General features: G+C 45.1%; 1 protein-coding gene across 4 annotated transcripts in view; it reads left to right on the top strand.

Annotated features, from left to right (window-relative positions):
• LOC126249521 (uncharacterized) overlaps window positions 1-24,661 on the top strand; it is a 343,459-nt gene that overhangs the window by 174,575 nt on the left and 144,223 nt on the right. For all 4 annotated transcript variants that reach the window (XM_049951175.1, XM_049951174.1, XM_049951179.1 and 1 more), the window contains one exon: window positions 16,247-16,353. In XM_049951175.1, coding sequence (XP_049807132.1) covers window positions 16,247-16,353 — 107 coding nt within the window. The remainder of the gene's footprint in view (window positions 1-16,246; window positions 16,354-24,661) is intronic.

Below are 24,661 nucleotides of genomic sequence, written 5' to 3'. Positions count from 1 at the left end.
GTCATCGGCTTCCGAATCAATGAACATGCAAGCAAGTTCGGAAGAATCGAATGCCTTATCCTCAGCAACAGGCAAACGGGACAACGCATCAGCGTTTCCGTGCTTAGCAGTGGACCGATACAAGATATCGTAGCGGTACTGCGAGAGAAAAAGTGACCAGCGAATGAATTTCTGCGCTGTACGTGGAGGTACAGGCTTTGTCGGATGAAAAAGCGATGTCAAAGGTTTGTGGTCCGTGATGATGGTAAAGCGACGACCATACAAGAAGTCGTGAAACTTTGTTACACCAAACACAAGAGCCAAAGCTTCCTTCTCTATTTGTGAATAATTTCTTTGCGCAGAGGAGAGCAATTTGGACGCAAAGGCAATAGGGCGATCATGCGAGCCATCTTTGTGCGCAAGCACAGCACCGATCCCGAAATCCGATGCATCTACCATCAACAAAAGGGGTTTTCGGGGATCGAATGGCGTAAGGCAAGTATTTGAAAGTAACGCCGATTTCAACTGGCGAAAGGCGCGTTCGCATTCCGTCGTCCAGACGAACGGAACACCTGTACGGCGTAAGCGATGAAGCGGAGCTGAAATAGAAGAAGCATTGCGCACAAACCGATGATAATAATTTACCTTACCCAGCACACTCTGTAGCTGTTTTAAGTTCTGCGGTGACGGCAAGTCCTGAATGGCACGAAGGTGCTCTGGACTCGGATGTATACCTTGGGCGTTTATGACATGCCCCAGGTAGGGTAAGTCACGAGCAAAAAACACACATTTGTCCTTCCTCAAGCGAAGACCATTCTGACGCAAGACCTGAAATAAGGTCCGGAGATTCTGCAAATGTTCTGCTTCTGTCTTTCCTGAGATTACAATATCGTCCAGATAGTTCGCAGCCGTAGGGACCGACGCACAAATAGTTTGTAAATATTGCTGAAATAAAGCAGGGGCGGATGCACACCCGAATGGCACTCTTTTGAAGCGATACAAGCCAAGATGCGTGTTTACCACCAAGACGCGCTGGGAGTCTTCGTCCACAGGTAGTTGCAAGTACGCATCTGCTAGGTCCAATTTTGAAAAATATTTTCCCGGGCACAGTTTGTCAAAAAGATCTTCCGGGCGGGGCAAAGGAAAAGTAGCAGTCACAAGTTGTGGATTCACAGTTGCCTTGAAGTCCACGCAAAGTCTCAATTTTCCGGAAGGTTTGGGCAAAATGACTAAGGGTGAGGCCCAGAGAGAAGCCTGCACACGTTCAATTACACCTTGAGATTCTAATTCGGCTAATGTTTTTGCGACCTCATCACGCAATGCGTGGGGAACATTGCGCGCTCTGAAAAATTTTGGTTGCGCGTTGTCTTTCAGTTCCAAATGCGCTGCATAGTTCTTAGCGCAACCAAGGCCCGGTGCAAAAATGTCTGCAAATTCTTCACAAAGACTAGAAACACTGGCGGAAGGCACAGTCTGATTCACTGATAGGACCTGATTCACTATAGACAAATTAAACAATTGAAACAAATCTAAACCAAACAAGTTCACTGCACTAGAGGAACGAAGAACATAAAATGACACAAGTTTTGTCTGTCCCTTGTATGTTGCAATAAGGCTGCACCGTCCTAACACAGGTATATGCTGTCCTGAGTAACTAGTTAACGTAACATTTGCGGCACGCAATGGCGGTTGGCCCAGTTGTTTGTACGTGTCGTGATTGAGCAATGAAACTGCAGCTCCGGTATCGAGCTGGAATGGTATCACTTTTCCTGCAAAGTCTAAGTCCACAAAAAGTTTATTGTCTTGTTGACGACAAGAGCGACTGTCTCGTGCAATTTGAACTGATACAGGTCCAGAAGCACTTGCAACTTTACGGGATTTCCGGCGACGTCGACGCACACTTTGGGTGGGACGAACACAGTCACTGTTAGCTAAAGTGTCACTGGACGGGTGGGAATGAACTACATGAATGTCCATGGGCGAAGGTCCACGAGCCTGATTGTCCTGGGTTCGATTCCGGCGCGAAGCAAAGGGCCTGGAATTTGTGTGATTGTCTGACCTAAGCTTTTTCTGGCAAACACTTTGTACATGTCCTTTCTTGTGACAGTAAAAGCAAATAGCTTGGCGTGACGGGCAATTTTCACGCGAATGTCTAGTGGCACACCGCGGGCAAGATTTCACTGCATTTGCTTGCTTACGCGGCGCACTTGGTTGCAAGCTAGGCGGCCGCAGCGAAGTCGGGCGCGAGGGCCGCTTAGCGTCCCGCGCAGCGGGCCCGGCGGGCCGATTAACGTGACACACTGCCGGCGAAGGTTCAAATGATGCCTGAGCAAAGTCAAGTGTGTCTTGCCTGTCCAATATGTCTATCACTTGTTGCAGGGAGGGATTAACGAGTTTCAAAATCTGTTCCCTTATGCGAACATCAGAAACGTTCTGTGCAATTGCATCACGCACCATAGTATCTGAATATGGGAGGCCACATTCACAGGCAAACGCACAGTCTCTAGTCAGTCCTTGCAAAGTTGCTACCCACTCCCTATTAGTCTGACCGGCCGTACGTTTTGTACGAAAAAACGTATACCGTTTTGCAACAACATTAACTGTTTCTTTGAAATAGGCATCTAAAGCAGACAAAATTTCTTCGTAGGACAGAGTTGCTACGTCGCGTCGGGGAAACAATTTCACTATCACCCGGTAGGTAGACACACCGACACAAGAAAGCAAAAACGGCTGCCGCTCTTTACCTTGAATTCCATAAGCAGTGAGGTGGAAGTTGAACTGATCGGCCCACTCAGTCCAGCTTTCGGTTGTGGCCTCGAAGGGCCTAAATGGCGGTGCGACAGCGTTGTGTGGCTGCGGTAGCGAAGAAGCGGCTGCCGCCGCATCGGTTTGCAGCGCACGTTGACCCTGGACGAGCTGTCCAAGGGCTTCCAATAACGCCTGCGTCTGCTGATTCTGCAAGCGAAAAAATTCGGACAGTACATCTGGAGAATGCGGCGAAGCCATGACACAAGCAAATTAGAGCAAGTATAACACAAAGACTGCAACGTGGGCGCGGCACCACTCCTCGGCGCCAAAATATTGTTGTGTCGATTCCCTAAGGTCTCGACACAATGAGTGGCTAGGTGCACGCGAAACTAACGCAGACGGGCGTAAATTCTGAAACAGGAGACTGGATGAAAACTATAAAGAAAAGAAGAGAGATTTTAATATACTTAACTTTAATGTAGTCTTGTTCTTGTTGAAATACATCTCTTGCATAGTAGTAAGCAATTAGCAATGATACACATGGCGCCTTGCTAGGTAGTAGCGAGGGACTAGCTGAAGGCTATTTAATCTGTCTCTCGGCAATTGAGAGGAATACTTGGTAGGTCTAGTCGCAAGCTATGTCGTCCGTACAACTGGGGCGAGGTCAAGTCCGTGTCTTGTGACCTGCCCTGTGGTGGCGCTACGTTTGCGAATACACAGTGGCGACACGCGGGTCCGACATGTACTACAGGACCGCGGCCGATTTAAGTTACCACCTAGCAAGTGTGGTGTCTAGCGGTGACACCACACTTATTTCAATTTCCAGGAGTGTATATAGTTAAAGGCTACCCAGCCATTGACCTTCGTCTGTGCGAATGCGCACAGGTTGCCCAAACTGTTACGGGAATCGCCAAAGCGTGCGCGAGTAATGAGTGGATGAGCAAATGTCTATAAGGTACATTACATATGTAGAATTGTGGACAGTTGGGAATGTGAGTCTCACGGGAAGCGTGCAAGGGATAAGTCTCTGCAGTCGCGCTATTCATCTGTGTCCTCGGTGGCTCATATGGATAGAGCGTCTGCCATGTAAGCAGGAGATCCGGGGTTAGAGTCCCGGTCGGGGCACACATTTTCAGCTGTCCACATTGAGGTATATCAACAACACCTGTCGGCAGCTGAGGGTTTCAGTTAGTCATCAAGAACAACTCAGTTTGAAAAGGGTGGAAAATGAAATTAATCAGAACCACATAAGACGGAATCAGCTCAGCATTTGACTAAAGTGATTCTGGGTATCTATGGTAACCCGAACTTAAGGAAATGAATTTGAAAGCTATGCCCCCCTAGTACTAATCACTGCGCAATGTTGCTCTGTGCCTCCGCCTCAGTGCAGTTAGATAGTACGACCCATGGGTACTCAGACTACAACGCGAGACTTTGGCCGTGTGTGAACAAGGGAGCGAGCCACGCTCGCTAAACGCTTTCCTGCAAAGCACCTCAGAAAGTAATGAAGCAGCACGCTCGGCGGGGAAAGGGCGCTAAAGGCCGGAGCGGTTCAGCCAGTGCCGCGCCGTGATGTAATCGCCAGCCGCAACGCCGCTACTCGCAAATATGCGGAAACCATTACGCCTTCATTCTCAGAAGCTCTATGAGAACTACTAGAAGTGAGAACAATTTCATTTCGTACACTACTGGACGAAAAGTAAGCGAACGTGGAAATCAGTATAAAGGCATTGATATTTGCATAAAAATTAGAATTTTCGGTTAGAATATTTGCGCACAGTATATATGCAATAGTATTAAATTCAGTATACTGACAAATGCAGTCAAATGGTATTGCATTTTATGTTGGTTGCTTGATTTGGGGGGAGGGAACCAAACACCGAGGTCATCGGTCCCAGCGGAATAGGGAAGGATGGGGAAGGAAATCGGCCGTGCCCTTTAAAAGGAACTATCCCGACATTTGCCTGAAACGATTTAGGGAAATCACGGAAAACCTAAACCAGGATAGCAGAAAGCGGGTTTGAACCGTCAACCTCCCGAATAAGAGTCCAGTGTGCTAACCACTGCACCACCTCGACCGGTGTATTTTATATCAGTAGTACGGTATATAACAAGACATCGACGATTCAGGTGAAGAGGGTGGAACTTGGTATGAAGGCAGTGGACTCTGTGCGGTGTTGCTGTGTGTGTGCGTGCCTTCCCTACAGATGGGAAACAGACACCATTAGTGACAGTGTGTGTTGTGTACATAAACCGCCATTGTAACGCAGCCACTCGAAAAACAGTTATCATGTGATGAAAAAGCAAAAATGGGAATATCTAATCGTCAATTCGCCAAGAAGTTGAACCGTTCAAGTACACTGATTTATAATTTCGTTAGATTCGTGCACGATGTGGACAGAGCGGATAATATGTGCAAAGTACAAAATTGTCTGAGCCATCGAAACAGTTACTTTTGCGCAAAGCAAGAGCCACTAACCGTTATTCTTTTCAAGTTGTTGATTTACAGTTGCCAGTAACTGCCAGACGTGTACGATAAATTTTGTCAAATGAAAACATCTTGCATTCAAGAAAAGACTGCAGATACCAACTCTAACACCCAAACATAAACAGGCTAGACTGTAGTTCGCTGAAAATGATATGTCATGGTCTTGAGAATGGGATAAAGCGATCTTCAGTGATGAGAAAAAGTTTAATTTTGGTGGTGCGGGTGGATTTCAATATGATTGGCATGATCTGAGAACAGAACAGCGGGTAAGAATGAGAGGAAATTTTAGTGGTGGAAGTGTTATGACTTGGGCAGCATTCTGCACTAAAGGTAAATCACACATTGCTTGGGTGAACACTAGAATAAATTCCACATCTATATCTTCTTGGATACTCTGCAAATCACATTTAAGTGCCTGGCAGAGGGTTCGTCGAACCACCTTCACAATAATTCTCTATTATTCCTATCTCGCGCAAAGAACGAACACCTGTATCTTTCGGTGCGAGCTCTGATTTCCCTTATTTTATTGTGGTGATCGTTTCTCCCTATGTAGGTCGGCATCAACAAAATATTTACGCATTTGGAGGAGAAAGCTGGTGATTGAAACTTCGTAAGAAGATTCCGCCGTAACGAAAAACGCCAATGTTTTAATAATGTCCACCCCAAACCCTGTGTTATTTCACTGACACTCTCTCCTCTATTTCGCGATAGCAAAAAACGTGCTGCCCTTCTTTGAACTTTCTCGATGTACTCCGTCAATCCTATCTGGTAAAGATCCCAAACCGCGCAGTAGTATTCTAAAAGAGGACGGACAAGCGTAGTGTAGGCAGTCTCTTTAGTAGATCTGTTACATTTTCTAAGCGTCCTGCCGATAAAACGCAATCTTTGGTTAGCATTCCCCGCAACATTTTCTACGTATGACTTCCAATTTAAGTTGTTCAAAATGGTTCACATGGCTCTGAGCGCTATGGGACTTAACATCTGAGGTCATCAGTCCCCTAGAACTTATAACTACTTAAACCTAACTAACCTAAGGACATCACACACATCCATGCCCGAGGCAGGATTCGAACCTGCGACCGTAGCGGTCGCGTGGTTCCAAACTGAAGCGCCTAGAACCGCTCGGCCACACCGGCCGGCATTTAAGTTGTTCTTAATTGTAATTCCTAGGTATTCAGTTGAATTTACGGCCTTTATATTTGCCTCATTTATCGTGTATCCGAAGTTTAACGGATTCCTTTTAGCACTCATGTGGATGACCCCACACTTTTCGTTATTTAGCGTCAATTGCCAATTTTCTATGACGTTACTAGTCGATAAACGACAGCGTCATCTGTAAACAACTTAAGACGGCTACTGAAATTGAAATATATAAGGAAGAGCACAGGGCCTATAACACTACCTTGGGGCACGCCAGAAATCACTTCTGTTTTACTCGATGACTTTCCGTCAGTTACTATAACATGTGACCTCTCTGACGGGAAATCACGAATCCAGTCACGTAACTGAGACGATATTCCATAAGCACGTGATTTCACTACAAGCCGCTTGTGTGGTACAGTGTCAAAAGCCTTCTCGAAATAAATTTGAAATCCCCTGTCAATAACATTCAACACTTCGTGTGAGTAAAGAGCTAGTTGTTTCACAAGAACGAAGTTTTCTAAATCCGTGTTGACTGTGTGTCAATAAACCATTCTCATCGAGATAATTAATAATTTTTAGGACAATATATGTTCCAAAATCCTGCCGCATATCGACGTTAATGATAAGGGCCTGCAATTTAGTGGATTACTCCTATTGCCTTTCTTCAATATTGATATGACCTGTGCAACTTTCCAGTCTTTGGGTACGAATCTTACGTCGAGCGAACTGTTGTTGTATGTGATTGTTAAGTATATTGCTATTGTATCAGCATACTCTGTAAGGAACCTAACTGGTATACAGTCTGGACGGGAAGACTTGATTTTGTTAAGTGATTTAAGTTTCTTCACTACTGCGAGGATATCTACTTCTACGTTACTCATGTCGGCAGCTGTTCTTGATTCGAAATTTGGAATATTTACTTCGTCTACTTTGGTGAAGGAACTTCGGAAGGCAGTGTTTAGTAACTCTGCTTTGTAAGCACTGTCGTCAACAGTATTTCCATTGCTACCGCGCAGAGAAGGCATTGATTGTTTCTTGTCGCTAACATACTTCACATACGACCAGAATCTCTTTGGATTTTCTGCCAGGTTTCGAGACAAAGTTTCGTTGTAGAAACTATTATAAGCATCTCGCATTGAAGTCCGCGCTAGATTTCGAGCTTCTGTAAAATATCGCCAGTCTTGGAGCTTTTACGTCCGTTTAAATTTGGCATGTTTTTTTCGTCGTTTCAGCAACAGTGTTCTGCTCCGTTTTGTGTGCCAAGGAGGATCAGCTCCGTCGTTTGTTAATTTATTTGGTATAAATGTCTTAATTGCTGCCGATACTATTTCTTTCAATTCAAGCCCCATCTGGTCTGCACTTACATTTTTAATTCGGATGGAGTGGAGATTGTCTCTTAGGAATTCGTCAAGTGAATAGCTACATTTTTTATTTGTTTTTGGAGAATTTCGGGGTTGTTATTCAATGTCTCTACGACAACAATGTGTTCACTAATCCCTTTATCCGTGTTGATGCTCGTTATTAGCACACGATTATTTGTTGCTAGGGGGTCAAGTGTGTTTTCACAACCGTGTACTATTCGCGTGGGCTCATGAACTAACTGCTCGAAACAATTTTCGGGGAATGCGTTTAGCACAATTTCGGATGCTGTTTTATGCGTACTTCCGGAATTAAACATGTATTATCGCCAACATACCGAGGGTAAATTTAAGTCGCCACCAACTATAACTGTATGAGTCTTATACGTCTTTGAAATCATACTCGAGGTTTCCTTGAACCTTTCAGCAACAGTATCATCTCTAATACGTACACTGAGATGCTAGACAGAGACTGGATTAGAATGTAAGAGGATCTATTGGACGATAATCTAATGTTTCAACAAGATAATGCATCCGTCCATGTCTCTGTGCAATAAAAAGTAGTTTCAAGATAAAGATGTCGATGGCTTTCCCTGGCCTGCACGTAGCCTGTTTATGTCTTATATATGTCTACCACTTCATAATAAATTCGATACATGTATGCTTCAGACATTGTATATCGTTTTCGTAAGAACCCTGCCTTTTTGCTAATTTTCACTAGTGTATTAGTGATGTTAATCTGGGATGTCTGCATCCTTTCCTTTATGAAGTCTCGAACTCTGTTGGGGACAGTTTCAATGACATGTCTGAATGGGTGTGGAGAATGGCAACCCATTCTTCCTCAAGAGCCGAAACCAGAGACAGTAGTGATGATGGACGCTGGGGTCTGTAGCCTGGCCGACGTTCTAACATTTCAGGAATGTTATTGTCTACATACCACTGCTTCCCAGATGCTGCTTTATGACAGGTCGCATTGTCAAACGGCGCTGAGCACTATGGGACTTAACTTCTGAGGTCATCAGTCCCCTAGAACTTAGAACTACTTAATACTAACTAACCTAAGGACATCACACACATCCGTGCCCGAGGCAGGATTCGAACCTGCGACCGTAGCGGTCGCGCGGTTCCGCACTGTAGCGCCTAGAACCGCTCGGCCACTCCGGCCGGCTCGCATTGTCATGCTGATACATGTATTCGTCGTCTCCAAACTGCACGCAGTACACAGTGTTGTAAAATATGTTCACATAGGTCCACGTGCAGCGTTTCCTCAAGCACAAGAGGAGGACTACAGCCCAACCACGAAAAACACCAGTTCCTCCGCATTTCACTGCGGGCACCACACATGGTAGCAGGTATCGTGATTCAGCACTTCAAATCACTCGTTTACAGTCATCCACTGTCCAGTGGTTCCGCCTTAAGCGTGGCTTAGCACTCACGGCAGAAATGTGTGGCTCGACCATTGTGTCACTCGCTAGTGACAGCCTCCTGGAACTCACGAGTGGTCGCTTCCGCTGGTTTCGTGTGATTTTTACAACCATTCTCCGCAATGCTCGACGGTCTTGGTTTAGCTGTGGTAACCACATCACCAAGAGTCGACTTTAGAAGGATTGTGGGTTTGTCACTCAGGTGAAATCCAGTGACCAGTCTGCCGACAACACCGTACTGCCTGCCTCCGTTTATAACGGCGGGTCTGCCTCTCGTCACGTCTAGTCACAATTCCACATTATATTGGGATGTCCGGATCCTTTTCATCAAATCGTGTATACAAGCAATGCTCTGTGAGTTTCGTTCGTGGTACAGCGTTACCAAGAGAGCGTTGTAGAGACGAATACGGCGCTACGTTGTATACTTATATTCGGCTATGTGTATTTCTTAATTATTTTACCGTCTGGCAAATTCAGGAAACAGTAACACCCGAGAGCAATTGTTTACCATAACGACACGTCGTTGCTAAAGTGTTAGCGTTTCACAGAAAGCAACGCAAATAGAGGCGTGGTTCAACCTCGCGTGTACTCGTGCAGTAAAGACGTTTTACGTGTCACGTCGCTGTACATATAGGCACAGATGTTAGTTAACAGCTGTTAATGAAAACAGTTTAAACAGAAGAAGGAAGGACGGAATGGTTTAACTTCCCGTCGTCGACGAGGTCATTAGAGACGGAGCACGTATATTGGGGGAGGGTGGGGTATTAAAGAGGCCGTCTCCTTTCTAAGGAACCATTCCGGCATTTAGGTAACTCACGGAAAAACACAAATCTGGTTGGCCGGACGGGCATTTGAACTGCCGACCTTCCGAATGCAAGTTCAGCTTGTTAGCACTGCGACATTTCGCTCAGTAGTCCAAACGGTGGCAGAAACACGAGACATCCCTTACCGTCATCACCACTGTCTCGCTTAAATCTACTCGTTTTTGTCTACTACACTACTGTTATTGTTATTACTGCACTAATGACAGCATGATGTTTTGACAGACCAAATATGAAGTATCTCAAAGAGTGTAAATAAACTTCTCGTTTATTCTCTTAGTTGAATTAACGCTTGAGGTCGTCATTGCCTGTCGAGTTATTAGTTATAATCCGACGTTGCTATTTTCGTGTGTATTCGTCTGATATACTGAAATATTGTTTTAGCTTCTCTCTATTTTTCTCATTGTAATGTGCCAAGTATGTACCTTTATCGTATGATGCTTGTGCAGTATAGAATTACATTTGTGTTGTTCTTGTGGAGGGTCTATGCTGCGGAATTATGTGAAGGAAGACAATTGGATCTGATTCTAGCACATAGCTTCTACTTCTCGAATGGCGCCACGTGCCTTCAGACTATGAGACAATGTAGCGAGGTGTGGGATTTAACACTCAGCATCTACGCACAAACAACTACTTCTCCCGTTGGACTGCTACTGTCCACGAGCAACCTCAGCTACAGACGCAGGGAGAGAAAGACACGGTGTTAATGACGTCGAGCAAGTTTTAGTTTGTTAAGTGAAGTATTTCCTTAGTTATATTCAGGTTTCTGAGCGTTGCAACAGTTTCTGTCATCTAACTGAAAGAAGAGAGTTATGACGCACATTCGCAGAAATTACCTACTTCAGAACATCCATTTTAGAAATTGTTGAATAATATTTTAACTAATTGACTCGCCCTTCTTCGCTAACTGAAATAAGATATTTTTCATTTTTCCTTATAATTATATTATGAACACAATTGTTTCTTAGCTGTCCACAGTGTATCTGCAATGTATTTAATGAAAATCGTTTTTCCAGGTTTATCTTATCATGAATAGAAATTATTGGTGAAACTTCCTGGGAGATTGCTCCAGCTGTTTGGAAATTATTTCCCCCAAACGTAAAGTAATGGGGAGTTACTACAAAAATTCTAACGAACCATTTTCAAGGAAAATATAACAGATTTCTACAGTTATTCTAACGAACCATTTTCAAGGAAAATATAACAGATTTCTACAGTTTCCTAAGTATCTTCAAATAGCCACATATCACGCGTGCGCTGTGTATCACGCATGAAGGTGATCCCCAAACATTTGAGCTTGTCCACTAATGGCAATGGAGCCACACTCTCTGCGGGAACCCGTCTGGACCTGGGGCTTTATTCGCCGCTCCCTTATGAAGAGCATCGGCGACGTCATCAGCCGTAATTGTCGCTGTGAGAATCTCCGCAGCAGCCTCATCCAGGGTACCCGTCATTGAACAGAGGACATCAATCGTTACCGCCATGTTCTGTCCTCTGCTGCATAGAACTGGTTGTAGTGATCCACAAAGGCTTTTACGATGTCATTCCGGGACGTCAATCGACGACCATCTGGAATGTCGAGGGCGTTGACCAGCTTTATCCGACACCGCTGCTTCTTTCGGATAATATGATGCACGGACGGGGGCTCTCCTAGTACAGAATCGTGACATCTTGCGCGTACTATTGTACCTACAAGACTGTGACGCATAATAGAAATTATCTTCGCGTTAATACGTTGAATTTCAACCTGTCGTTGAACAGAGGGGGCATGGTTTGAGAGTTCCCGGAGAATCGTGAAATAGTATTCCACGGTATGTCGTTGCCACAGCATTTTGTCTTGACCGTAATTCATCATCGAACGACGTAAAGCAGGCTTGGTGCAGTCGAGCCACCACCGGAGTGTTGAAGGATACGCTGGAAGGTGTCTCTCACAGTTGTTCCACGTCGTTCCTACGACCTGCATGCATTCTGGATTCTTGGGATGGGTGACATTCAGCTTCCACAGCCATCGACCGCGGCACACCTTCTGGAGCGAAACAGTGCAAATGTAGGCGATATGGTCGGAAGAGGTGGTAGGCCGTAACTCAGCGTCGAGCGTGGCAGTGGAGATCCCTTGGGAGACGTAGACACAGTCAAGACGACTTGCTGAATGGTTGGTGACGGACGTATATCCAGGCCGATCACCATGCACGCGGTCCCAAGAATCGGTGAGGTTCAGTTCATGCACGAGCAGCTTGAACTCCTAGGCATGTGGCGAAATGGGGATGTTGGTCCTTCTGGGATAAAACACAATTGAAGTCGCCGCCAAGAATAATATGGTCGTAGCGGCCTACAAACAAAGGAGCGACCTGTTCTGAATAGAAACGCGACCGTTCCCGTCGCTTGGCCGTGCCCGAGGGAGCGTAAACATTGAACCGTTCAAGTTCAGTGTTGAGCAGTTGACTCAGTTTTTTATTACAGAGTGCAGCTAACCCTCTGACCGAACACGCTGATCTATCGTGCCGGCGATACTAGCCAGATGTGTTAGCTATTACACCACTGTAACAGTTCAGCTAATATACGTGCACGGACTACTCTAATACATTGTCCTCCTTAACGCAAACTTCAATTTAAGCCTTCACCCAATTTTCCCCCTTTTAAATTGTCAGTATCGCCGAAGATGTCTGTTATTGAAATAGCAAAAAAATGGTTGAAATGGCTCTGAGCACTATGGGACTTAACATCTGTGGTCATCAGTCCCCTAGAGCTTAGAACTAATTAAACGTAACTAACCTAAGGACATCACACACGTCTATGTCCGAGGCAGGATTCGAACCTGCGACCGAAGCGGTCACGCGGTTCCAGACTGAAGCGCCTAGAACCGCACGGCCACACCGGCCGGCTATTGGAATAGCTCCCCAGCTTTGTATGTAATGGTAAAATCCTTCCTATACCTCAGGTAAAGGTGATCTATAGATCTTATATATCATTATCATTGATGAAGTTGAGACTCGTAAGTCTGAAGAAAAACTTGATTGTTTAATATGTATAGATGACCTATGGCTGAGGTACAGCCATCATTTCCCCATTACGTACAAAGCTGGTGTGCTATTCCAGTACAGGAGAGCATCAGCAAGACTGACGATTTAAGAAGGGGAAAATAAGTTGAAGGTGTGAATTGAAGTTTGCGTTACGAAGGGCATTGGACTAGAGTATTCTGTGCAGCTCTGTTACCAATAACGCTATGATGCGGTAATGGCTAAGACATCTACCTAATAAGCAGGAAACCCGGTATTACCGCAAATTTTAATTAATTTCTTCAGCTTATATCATTATCGTAACAAAACAACAATATTGGGAAATTATACTGAGTGTTCATATGTGATAATGGATAGTTATTGGTTTACCGACATAGTTTCTTATTCCTGTTGTTATCGTCAAATGTCTCGTCGACAGAAATACGTATTAAGAGATGAAAGACAGGAGTACCCAACACTGTTTGCGAACATTGTAACATTCACAAGGAATACTCTGAATCGTTCCAAAAACCGGAGAATGCGTATAACACTGAAACAATACTAAATGATTGAGACTACAGAGAGGTGGCGCGCGCCTTCTTTTATGTGAGTAGATAGGCGAGTGTTACGTCACGCTTAGTCGATGCGGAGCTATCAAAGTGGAAGCAAATGCCGGTATGCCTTGTCGACGTCAAAGGGCGTAATATCAGCATGTGATGAGTTCGAACGTGGCGGAATGATTGGTCTCCAAGAAACAGGTTTATCGAACTGTGACATTGTGGCTCGTACAGGTTATGTTGCTATGACGGTGATGCGTTTATGGAACCAATGGATAGAAAAGGGTTGTACCCAAGGACGAGCGGGCAGTGTGACCACAGCGCTGGATGGACGCCATCTTGTCTATATTATCATAACCGACAGATAAGCTTCGTCCACAGTTTTGGCTCCACGCTGCAGTACTGTGGACATGTCTAGGGCTGGACTGGTGGTATGCATTCCACTGGATCTGGACTACCATCGACGAGAAACTACAGCGCTTCCCACTAGAAAGAGGCCCCACAAACGAACATTTGCTTAAATTACACTCAAAGGCTTTGCATAAAAATCAGGAAATGGAATTAAATGAACATGTCATACCGTGTTCATGGGGAAATAAAGGTAAATCACAAAAGGTGCTGGAAGTGACCGCCCTCGACTTGTAAATACAGTTAACACGACGCTGCAGATTCTCGAATGTTGCTGCCAAAATCTCTGGTATCACTGCCGGAATTTCACGGATGATGCAATCTCGTAAATCTTCCAAGTTTTGTGCTTTGTCACTATAGATCTTGCCTTTTAGGCCACCCCAAAGGAAAAAGTAAGATGGCGTTAAATCAGATGACTTTAGGGGCCTCAGTCCTTTCGAAATCACTCTGCAGGGGAAAAATGATCCGACCTCAGTCACGGTCACTCGAGACGCGTGGCATGTGGCACCATCCTGTTGGTACCAACCGAGGGTAAATTCTTCATCGTCCAGCTGGTTCACGTATTCCCAAAACACTTCGATGTAAACTGCACTTGTCCCAGTAGACTCGAAAAAAATTGGGCTGATGCAGCGACGCTGTAATACTGCACAGAAAACGCCAATCTTTTGTGAACGCAGGGGTCGCTTGACCAGTCCGTGAGGAGTTTACATAACCAGAGAGGCGGAATCACGCCTCATTACTAAACCGTGTGTACTCGAATATTCCTGGCCTCTGAGCAATAAATTACTGAAACCAACGGCAAAATGTGATGCGTTTGTCTTTGTCATTGACATTGACATTCAGTTCCTGAACAACTATGAGCCTGTGGATAGATGCCGGCTTTTTTGGCAGCTCTGTGACATGTGCTCCGTGACATTCCACATTCCTGAGATAACCGTCGAACAGATTTTGAAGGAGAAGCCAGCAATCGTTGTTTCATGTCAGTCACTTTTTCTTCCCCGTCGTGAATATCCAACCCCGTTCTACTGCTCTCCATTTAACACCTTAAACTGCAGTGGCCACATGAACGCCGCCACTGGTGTGCCGTTTCATCTTGTATAGTGGTGGCCGCATACTTATTAGACGCTACTGAGGTGAAAGCAGTCGGGCATACTGCATTGTTGAGCGGCATAGCGGACAAACGTCGAGTGTGATGGTTCTACATCTACGTCTACATTTATACTCCGCAAGCCACCCAACGGTTTGTGGCGGAGGGCACTTTACGTGCCACCGTCATTACCTCCCTTTCCTGTTCCAGTCGCGTACGGTTCGCGGGAATAACGACTGCCGGAAAGCCTCCGTGCGCGCTCGAATCTCTCTAATTTTATATTCGTCATCTCCTCGAGAGGTATAAGTAGGGGGAAGCAATATATTCGATACCTCATCCAGAAACGCACCCTCTCGAAACGTGGACAGCAAGCTACACCGCGATGCAGAGCGCCTCTCTTGCAGAGTCTGCCACTTGAGTTTGCTAAACATCTCCGTAACGCTATCACGCTTTCCAAATAACCCTGTGACGAAACGCGCCGCTCTTCTTTGTATCTTCTCTATCTCCTCTGTCAACCCGACCTGGTACGGACCCCACACTGATGAGCAATACTCAAGTATAGGTCGAACGAGTGTTTTTAAGCCACCTCCTTTGTTGGGACGTCACTCGCTGTAACATGTGATCTCGTCTCCTATGTATTGAGTGAAAGCTGAACTGCTATCGCTACATCGTGGAGGTTTTAGAGCTCGAAACACTGCTCCTCCTGCAGGTAACTTATCACGCCATATTTCAGCAGGACAACGCCCGGTCACATATGGCGAGGAATGTGCTAGCCTTATTCGAAGAACGAGGGGGACCACTGCCTCCCTGGCCTGCAAATCCGCGCAACACGTCGTCCGTCGAACACGTCTCGGATAAGGGCGGTCGGAAACTTCTCCGTTCTTAACTTCCTGTAGCCACTATCTATGGCCTCGGACGCACTTACAAACGCCGTGGCGTAGTATATCCTGTCCTTCTTTGATTGCGTGCCACAACGTTTAGAGGCTCTGACTGCAGCATGTGGCAGCTAAACACCGTACTGAATTCTAGCCGTCAAAGTGTACGTAAAGTTCTCTGGTTCAACTTACTTCTGTACTGTTGTGTCGTTAATCTATGAAGTAAAATTCATTGTAAACACGTGCATCATTCCTGGTGCTGCAATTAACACAAACAGCAGAGTATTTAAGCATGCTGTTATTGTACTGATGCAGAGAAGTGAGCCGCAAACTGGCTGACAAAATGTTTTTTGTGATCGCAGGTTTCTCCGTGGGAGACGACCTGGGCTTCTCGCAGTCGCTGTCGGCCCTGGAGGCGAACAGGCGGCGATCCGTGGCGGGCCGCAGCACCAACGTCGCCAGGAATGGGGTGAGTGACGCCGCACGCCTGCCAGTTACGTAGTAACCATTGGTCTTAACTGTGCATGTCAGTCTTTGAAATTTCATTTGCCCAGCACCCCACTACTTTTAATCCATTGTCTAAAAATACTGTAAGGTATTCCTGTCTTCGCTTGCTGAGCATAACTCACTTATCTATGATTCACTTCACGGGTTATGCAGAGTTACTGTCATTAAATTAGCAAACAACTAAGCGTCCTAGAGACCACCACTATTATCCTCTCTTCGCACCACGTGTTACAGTTAACAAACCCACATACGAATAGAAAATCACAGGGAACCCGAAGTAGCGTTCCGTGCTCAAAAAACGAGGACACCAGTATTTCACTGTGCTTCTGTCATATACACTATCTAATCAAAAGCATCTGGACACCTGCTACTGAACATTCATATGGGGAGTGTCCATCTTTCGCCTTTATGACGGCCTGAACTCTGCTGGCGACACTTTCAATGAGGTTTCTGTGTGTCGGTGGAGGAATGGCACCTCATTCTTCGTTCAGAATCGAAACGAGAGAAGGTAATGAGTTTGAACGCTGGGGTCTAGAGCGATGACGACGTTATACGTCAACGCAATGGTGTTCTGTTGGATCCAGGTCGGAGTCTTGGGCAGGCTAGACCATTAGAGGAATGTTATTGTCCACAAACCACTGCCTCACATATGTGTGCTAGTACAGTCATCGTCTACGAACTGTTCCTCCACTGCACAGAGTAAATGTGTCCATATCCTTCCATATTTAGTGCTTCCTTAAGCGTAATAAAGGTGACCACACCCTAACCACGAAAAACACTCCCATACCGCGACACCATCTTCTCCATACTTCACAGCTGATCCCACACATGATGCCAGGTAACGTTCCAGAGGCATTCGCAACACCCAAACCCTTCCATCGTATTGTCGCAGGGTATTCATCTCTCTCGTTCCCAATCATACACTGGTCAGTGCCATCGTTCTTTACACAGCGTCATGCGTCGCTTAGCACAGAAATGTGTAGCTTATTATGGTCTGCTCGACCACTATAGCCCGTTCTTTTAACACCATACCCACAGCTGTTGTCCCAGCTGGAATGCTAGTAGCACGTTTTAATTCACGAGTAATTCCTTTCGTTGATTTTTTACAAGCACCTTCCACAATGATCGTCAGTCACTGTCCGACATCACCAACGGTCACTGAGCTCTCCTGGTCGACCCATTCTGCTGTTAATGCTTTTCTACTGACAACATTCTCCGCCTCTTTTATAATGGCAGCTCCACCTCCTGTAACATCTAGTGATCAATTCCGCATTACGTAGGGTTGTCCGGATACTTTCGATCAGGTAGTGTATATTAAAATGAAGATAATCTGCACGTCATAAATTCGTCGGTTTTTATGCTGACACTTCGCCTTAAATGAAATACCTTAGGGACATTTACTGTTTAACGTCTCATACATGACGTGGCCATTTGCAAAGGAAGATTAGTGTTTAACGTCTCGTCGACCACGAGATCATTAGAGGCAAAGCAAAATCTCGGATTTGGAAAGCATAGAGAAGGAAATCGATCGCGTCCTCTTCAAAGAAACCATCCCAGAATTGGCCTCAATCGATTTAGGGAAAACACTGAAAATCCAAATCTGGATGTAGGGATGGGGATTTGAACCACGCCTCTCCCAAATGCGAGTCCAGTACTCTAACCTCCGCGCCATGTATATCGGTTAAAATGAGGTACTAGATCGCTCTGAATCACTTTATTCTTCGCAGCTTCCAGTAACAGCTGAGATCTGTCGAATTAATAGATATTTGTTCCAAGATAAATGCCGCTGTATAACAATTCGTACTTATTTCTGCAGACGATGGCGTCATAAATATACAGATTGTAATTTCCTTTCAGTACTGAGCCTGAATTTCAATACTGTTAATTACACATGTTCGTGAAGGAAAAACTGAGGGCGTTAAAATTAGGAGGAAAAGTATTAAAATTACTGCCAGATGACCAGCACAGCAACGTTTCGCACCTCACGCTTTGCGAATGAGACATGAAGTACGAACCACGATTATAAAGTTTGAACACGATTTTTTCTGACGGTTTGTAAAATAAAGGCGTAAATCAGTAGATCTTTGTATCAGTTGACGTATTTGTGTGTGTATTGTGTATTGAACCGGAGACCTAGAAACGACAGAGAGGCTTCGTCCTGCCATAGCCCTCAGTGGTTCACAACCCCACAACGGTCCATAGCATTCCACCCACCCCACCGCCGCACCACACAGAACCCAGGGTTATTGTGCGGTTCGGTCCCCAGTGGACCCCCCCCCCCCTTCCCCCCTGCCCCCCTCCCCCCTTCCCCCCGGGAACGTCTCATACTAGACGAGTGTGCCCCAAGTGTTTGCATGGTAGAGTAATTACGGTGTACGCGTACGTGGAGAGTGTTTGTGCAGCAATCGCCGCAGAATAAGGGGAACCAGCCCGCATTCACCGAGGCAGATGGAAAACCGCCTTAAAACCCATCCACAAGCTGACCGGCACACCGGACCTCGAAACTAATCCGCCAGGCGGATTCGTACCGGAGACCGGCACGCCTTCCCATTCGGGAAGCAGCGCGTTAGACCGCGCGGCTAGCTGGCGGGCTAGTTGACGTATTTACTATTTACGCTAATGAGCCAAAACGTTATGACCACGTGCTTAATAGCACGTTGGTACACTTTTGGAACGCAGTACAGAAGCGACGCTGTAAGGCATGGATTTGGCACGTCTTTGGTAGGTTTCCTGAGGTACCTAGCACCAGGTGTCTACGTATTACTTGTCGATGGCTTGTGCGTGCGGAGCTGGTCCTCGACAGCGTCCCAGACTTTCATCGCCAAGACATCAACGTTAGTGTACTATCCTGCTAATCAAACGACTGTACCTTCTTACTGACCTTCTGACACAGACATTTCTCGTGTTAGAAGATAACATCGCCGCTGGAAAAGACGTCGAGAATAAAGGGATGCCGGTACTCCGCAGTTCCGCAATAAAGTTCACGTAGTCCACAACTGTCATGGTCGACAGGTCCCACGAAAGCCGAGATCAATGTTCCCCATATCAGAACAATACTCCCACCGGGCTGCTGCCATGGTGCGGTACATATTTCGAGCAGCCGTGCTCCAAGGTGACGGTCTAATGCAGACGTGACCGTCAGCCTGGTATAACGAGAAAAGTGATTCATCGATACAGGGTCCAAAATCTATGATTCCGTGCCCACTGCAGTCGTAATTAGCGATTTCATTGGCTCAACATGGGAAAATGTAGCGGTCGTCTGCCGCGGAGCTCCGTGTGCAATACTTTGCACTGAATGGTGTCTCGAAGCACTTGTGCTCACGCCAACATTGTACTCTTCGCCAAATCTGACACAGATCACCGTTTTACACAGTAGTCAAGCTTCAGACCTCCACGTTCCGTGATGAGGTGCAGACGCATTGTACTGTGTCGTCTACTGACGGTTTCATCGTAATTCATCCTTTTCCATAGGCACTCGAGACAATAGTACGAGAACGTCCGACCGGCTTCGCTCTTTCCGAGATGCTCCTTCCCAGGCGCTGGGCCGAAACAATCTGCCCTTTGTCAAAGTCATTTATATAAATGGATTTCGCGATTTCTCGCCTGTGTCATCACTAGAATAAGTCCCATTCGTCTCGTCTCTGCTCCGCTTATATACTTTTCTTACTAAGTCACGTGCCCACAATGGCACCAGGCGACACCCAGTCTCTCAGGGGGCAGAGGTCATAACGTTTTGAGTGATCAGTGTATGCACTAAATCCACACATGTTTAGCCATCTAAAGAGCAAGGCTACTAGAACCTTCAGTTGCCATCAAAGGGACGTCATTAATTAGAAGATTCAGTAATACATAATTGCTTCGAAAATGGGAGAAATGCTTACTCTGACAAATGAAATGGTAAAATTGGACAGATTTTTTTTTCGTAACAAGTTCGTAATTTGCAAATCTGAAAAAAAGAATATATCTATAAGCTTCTTCGTGGAGTAGTTCATGGCGTCAACGTGCGCAGCAGTAAAAGCCTTTCCACTGTGTAGCACTGATTGGAAGAATGTGCTACGTTAGTGCAATAGAGACAACGTTTCACTACTAGTGAACTGTGTAGATGAATATTGCGCCGTTTTCAGATCAAGAATACTTCACGTTTGAACATTTCTGTATGGGAAGACTAAGTATACGTTCGGCTGATGAACGAGTAGAATTTATACATATTATCAAAACTTACGTATGTTTCACGTCTCCTCCTATATCACCGGATCAGTTTCAACTAAACTTGGTACACGTATCACTCATTGTCTGGAAAGAACCACTGCTGGGGTAGGACCTATCTACCTCCCAAAGTGGTGGAGGTGGGGGTGAAAAACAAGCATAGTTCATGACACGCATGTAGCCAGGCTATATTCAACCAGTATAGGAGCACTTCGTGACTTGCAACAAACTTTTCACGTTATTTCAAACCTTTTCGAGACTTTTCCCGCTGACATCCACTATTAAATTATGAAAAAAAAGTTTATCGATTACTACATTTTCGCTGTTAATACAGGAAAACTGTCGATCAGTCATGATCTTTTAAATTATTATTTGTTCACTACCAATTCTATTTGCAACATATTTTGCAGACAGTATCCACAAATACCACTGAACGTTCATACAAATATATATCATTGTAGAACACATGGTTCAGGAGATACGTCATAAACATGGAGGAGATGCGAGAAAAACTGCCGCATTTTGCGTGACGCATTGATTTATTATGTCTTTACTACTAACTCTATTCGTAACACATATCAGATTAGTATCTACTTATGCCACTGAATGTACTTGCAAAATTATATCACTTTACGACACATAATGCAGCAGATATAATGTCATAAAAATTTAGCTGCGTGAAAACGAAACTGCAGGGCGTAATTCGCTGGACGCACAGGTGAAATACGCGTGCAAATGTGTGTGAAATATGTTAAATATAGGTGAAATATATGTGACATGTCCGAACCCAGACAAAGCTGCGGGTATAAAAGTCCCCCTAGACTCGTGGATAGATTTCAACCGGACTTAGTACACTTATTAGTTACAATTTGGAAAGAAATGGTGTAGGAGAAAGAACCACCAGCCTCCTATTAGGGTATGATACCTTGGAGAGAGAAGGGAGGACGAGGAGATGGACACACCGAGAGGGGGAAGGAAATACTATGGGGGTAAGAACGACCAACTTCATATTGGTGTGGGATGTTACCACTGTGATGCAGAGAGAAGGGCGGGGGTGGGGGGGGGGGCGGGGGAGGAGGGGATGAATAGACAAAGAGAGGAAGGAGGAGTTGGACACAGATAGGAGGAAGGGAGAGAGAGACAGAAATGGGGGAGGAGGAGATGAAGAAAGAGAGGGGGAGGAGGTGGTTGCCGGAGGAAAGGGGGAGGGGATACGGACAGAGAGAGGGATGGAGGGGATGAACAGAGAGAGGAGAAGTAGGAGATGGAGGGAGGGAGGCTGAAGAGGGGATTGCGAGAGAGAGATGGGGGAGATGCTATGGTCAGAGAGGGGGGAGGAATGAGATGGACAGAGAAAGGGGGAAGGAGAAGATGGACTAATAGACGATTAGAATAAATACATACCCAGGCAACACTGGGTACTCATCTAGTATAGTATGTACCAGAATCTTCGGCATCGTGTTTATACAAAACACGCTGACAGCGCTGAAGGACGGGTATTTCTCGTGGAAGAAAAGCGTATCTGAAATATTTAGGGATGGAGAAAGCATTTTGGCTCTAAGGAGTCAGGGCACAAATTGACAATGCTATGGTCAGAGAGGGGGGAGGAATGAGATGGACAGAGAAAGGGGGAAGGAGAAGATGGACTAATAGACGATTAGAATAAATATATACCCAGGCAACACTGGGTACTCATCTAGAAAGAGAGGGGCAGCCTACATCCTTCTGAATCTGCTTAGTGTATTCATCTCTTGGTCTCCCTCTACGATTTTTACCCTCCACGCTGCCCTCCAATACTAAGTTGGTGATCCCTCGATGTCTGTAGTTCGAATTCCATGCTTAACTTCACGGCTCCCTGTTACAGGCGACGTAAATTGGTAAGTTGGTTTCTCAAATCCCGGGGCGACAAGAGCACAACACTTGAAATAGGGCCATGCCTAGAACTAACGTCTACCTTTGCACTGTTGACCTCTTTACTTTCGAGACGGAACTTCCAGTTGGCACGTTATATGTCTGTCGCTATTCTTAACATGTACCGTCGGACTGGTGGCGTACTGTGTACTATTCTTGTTGTTGTGTTCTTCAGTCCTGAGACTGGTTTGATGCAGCTCTCCATGCTACTCTATCCTGTGCAAGCTTCTTCATCTCCCAGTACCTACTGCAGCCTACATCCTTCTGAATCTGCTTAGTGTATTCATCTCTTGGTCTCCCTCTACGATTTTTACCCTCCACGCTGCCCTCCAATACTAAGTTGGTGATCCCTCGATGTCTAAGAACATGTCCTACCAACCGATCCCTTCTTCTAGTCAAGTTGTGCCACAAGCTCCTCTTCTCCCCAACTCTATTCAATACCACCTCATTAGTTATGTGATCTACCCATCTAATCTTCAGCATTCTTCTGTAGTACCACATTTCAAAACCTTCTATTCTCTTTTTGTCTAAACTATTTATCGTCCACGTTTCACTTCCATACATGGCTACACTCCATACAAATAATTTACCGAAACGACTTCCTGACATTTAAATCTATGCTAGATGTTAACAAATTTTTCTTCTTCAGAAACGCTTACCTTGCCACTGCCAGTCTACATTTTATATCCTCTCTACTTCGACCATCATCAGTTATTTTGCTCCCCAAATAGCAAAACTCCGTTACTAATTTAAGTGTCTCATTTCCTAATCTAATTCCCTCAGCATCACCCGACTTAATCCGGCTACATTCCATTATCCTTGTTTTGCTTTTGTTGATGTTCATTTTATACCCTCCTTTCAAGACACTGTCCATTCCATTCAACTGCTCTTCCAAGTCCTTTGCTGTCTCTGACAGAATTACAATGTCATCGGCGAACCTCAAAGTTTTTATTTCTTCTCCATGGATTTTAATACCTACTCCGAATTTTTCTTTTGTTTCCTTTATTGCTTGCTCAATATACAGATTGAATAACATCGGGGATAGGCTACAACCCTGTCTCACTCCCTTCCCAAGCACTGCTTCCCTTTCATACCCCTCGACTCTAATAACTGCCATATGGTTTCTGTACAAATTGTAAATAGCCTTTCGCTCCCTGTATTTTACCCCTGCCACCTTCAGAATTTGAAAGAGAGTATTCCAATCAACATTGTCAAAAACTTTCTCTAAGTCTACAAATGCTAGAAACGTAGGTTTGCCTTTCCTTAATCTTTCTTCTAAGATAAGTCGTAGGGTCAGTATTGCCTCACGTGTTCCAACATTTCTACGGAATCCAAACAGATCTTCCCCGAGGTTGGCTTCTATCAGTTTTTCCATTCGTCTGTAAAGAATTCGCGTTAGTATTTTGCAATAGTACAGCAGTCAACACGGATCCGCTATAGGCTCTTCACAGCATTACTTCTTACATTCCCTCAAACATACTGTTTCATCGTCTGCTTCCTCACTTTCACCGTCGACACAACTCACATCATGATGGAGTATACATTTCTGTGCATTTCAGATCCATCGGTCCGTCTACTGCCAAGTCGCCTCTTTTGCTCATGCTCGAGAGCTAATGACGATTTTCGGTTTGCGACCCCTGTTAGTGTTATGGCTGTCAATGATATTAATTTTTCTCCTTTACAACAAAGATTTGAAATTCTTTGACGATTACGGCATATCTTATGCAGTATAGAAACGGATATCCCTTATTTCTCAACAATTTCATTCCAGTCACCTGGATTCTATTCTCGTCTTTGATTATCCACGTAGAAGTTTCGTTACTATAAGCAGATGAGGATAGGTCACTAATTCATAAAATTTATTTTACATGGCTTTCTTACACAGTCACCCTATTGCGATATTTTGTATCTGTAACTTATCGAACCTTCATAGGTCATTTTCAGAGGAACCTGGTACGGCCTAGTTGTCACCGAAGTATACTGAGTAATTTACGTAGTATAGGTTGACTCTTCCGTTCCACGTTTAAGTCCTCGATATGCAACATTAACGGAGTAGCTACACTGAAATCCTTGTCTTAATGCTTTATCGGCTCCGTGACCTAGCCGTTGTCAGCAAATACATTAAAACAACGCTGTCACTAACAGACCTAGGA

This window comes from Schistocerca nitens, chromosome 3 (genome assembly GCF_023898315.1).
Source record: "Schistocerca nitens isolate TAMUIC-IGC-003100 chromosome 3, iqSchNite1.1, whole genome shotgun sequence".
In the NCBI taxonomy this organism is placed as follows: Eukaryota; Metazoa; Arthropoda; class Insecta; order Orthoptera; family Acrididae; genus Schistocerca; species Schistocerca nitens.
The sequence above is the reverse complement of the archived record's forward strand: the minus strand, read 5'-3'. Positions and strand labels throughout refer to the sequence as shown.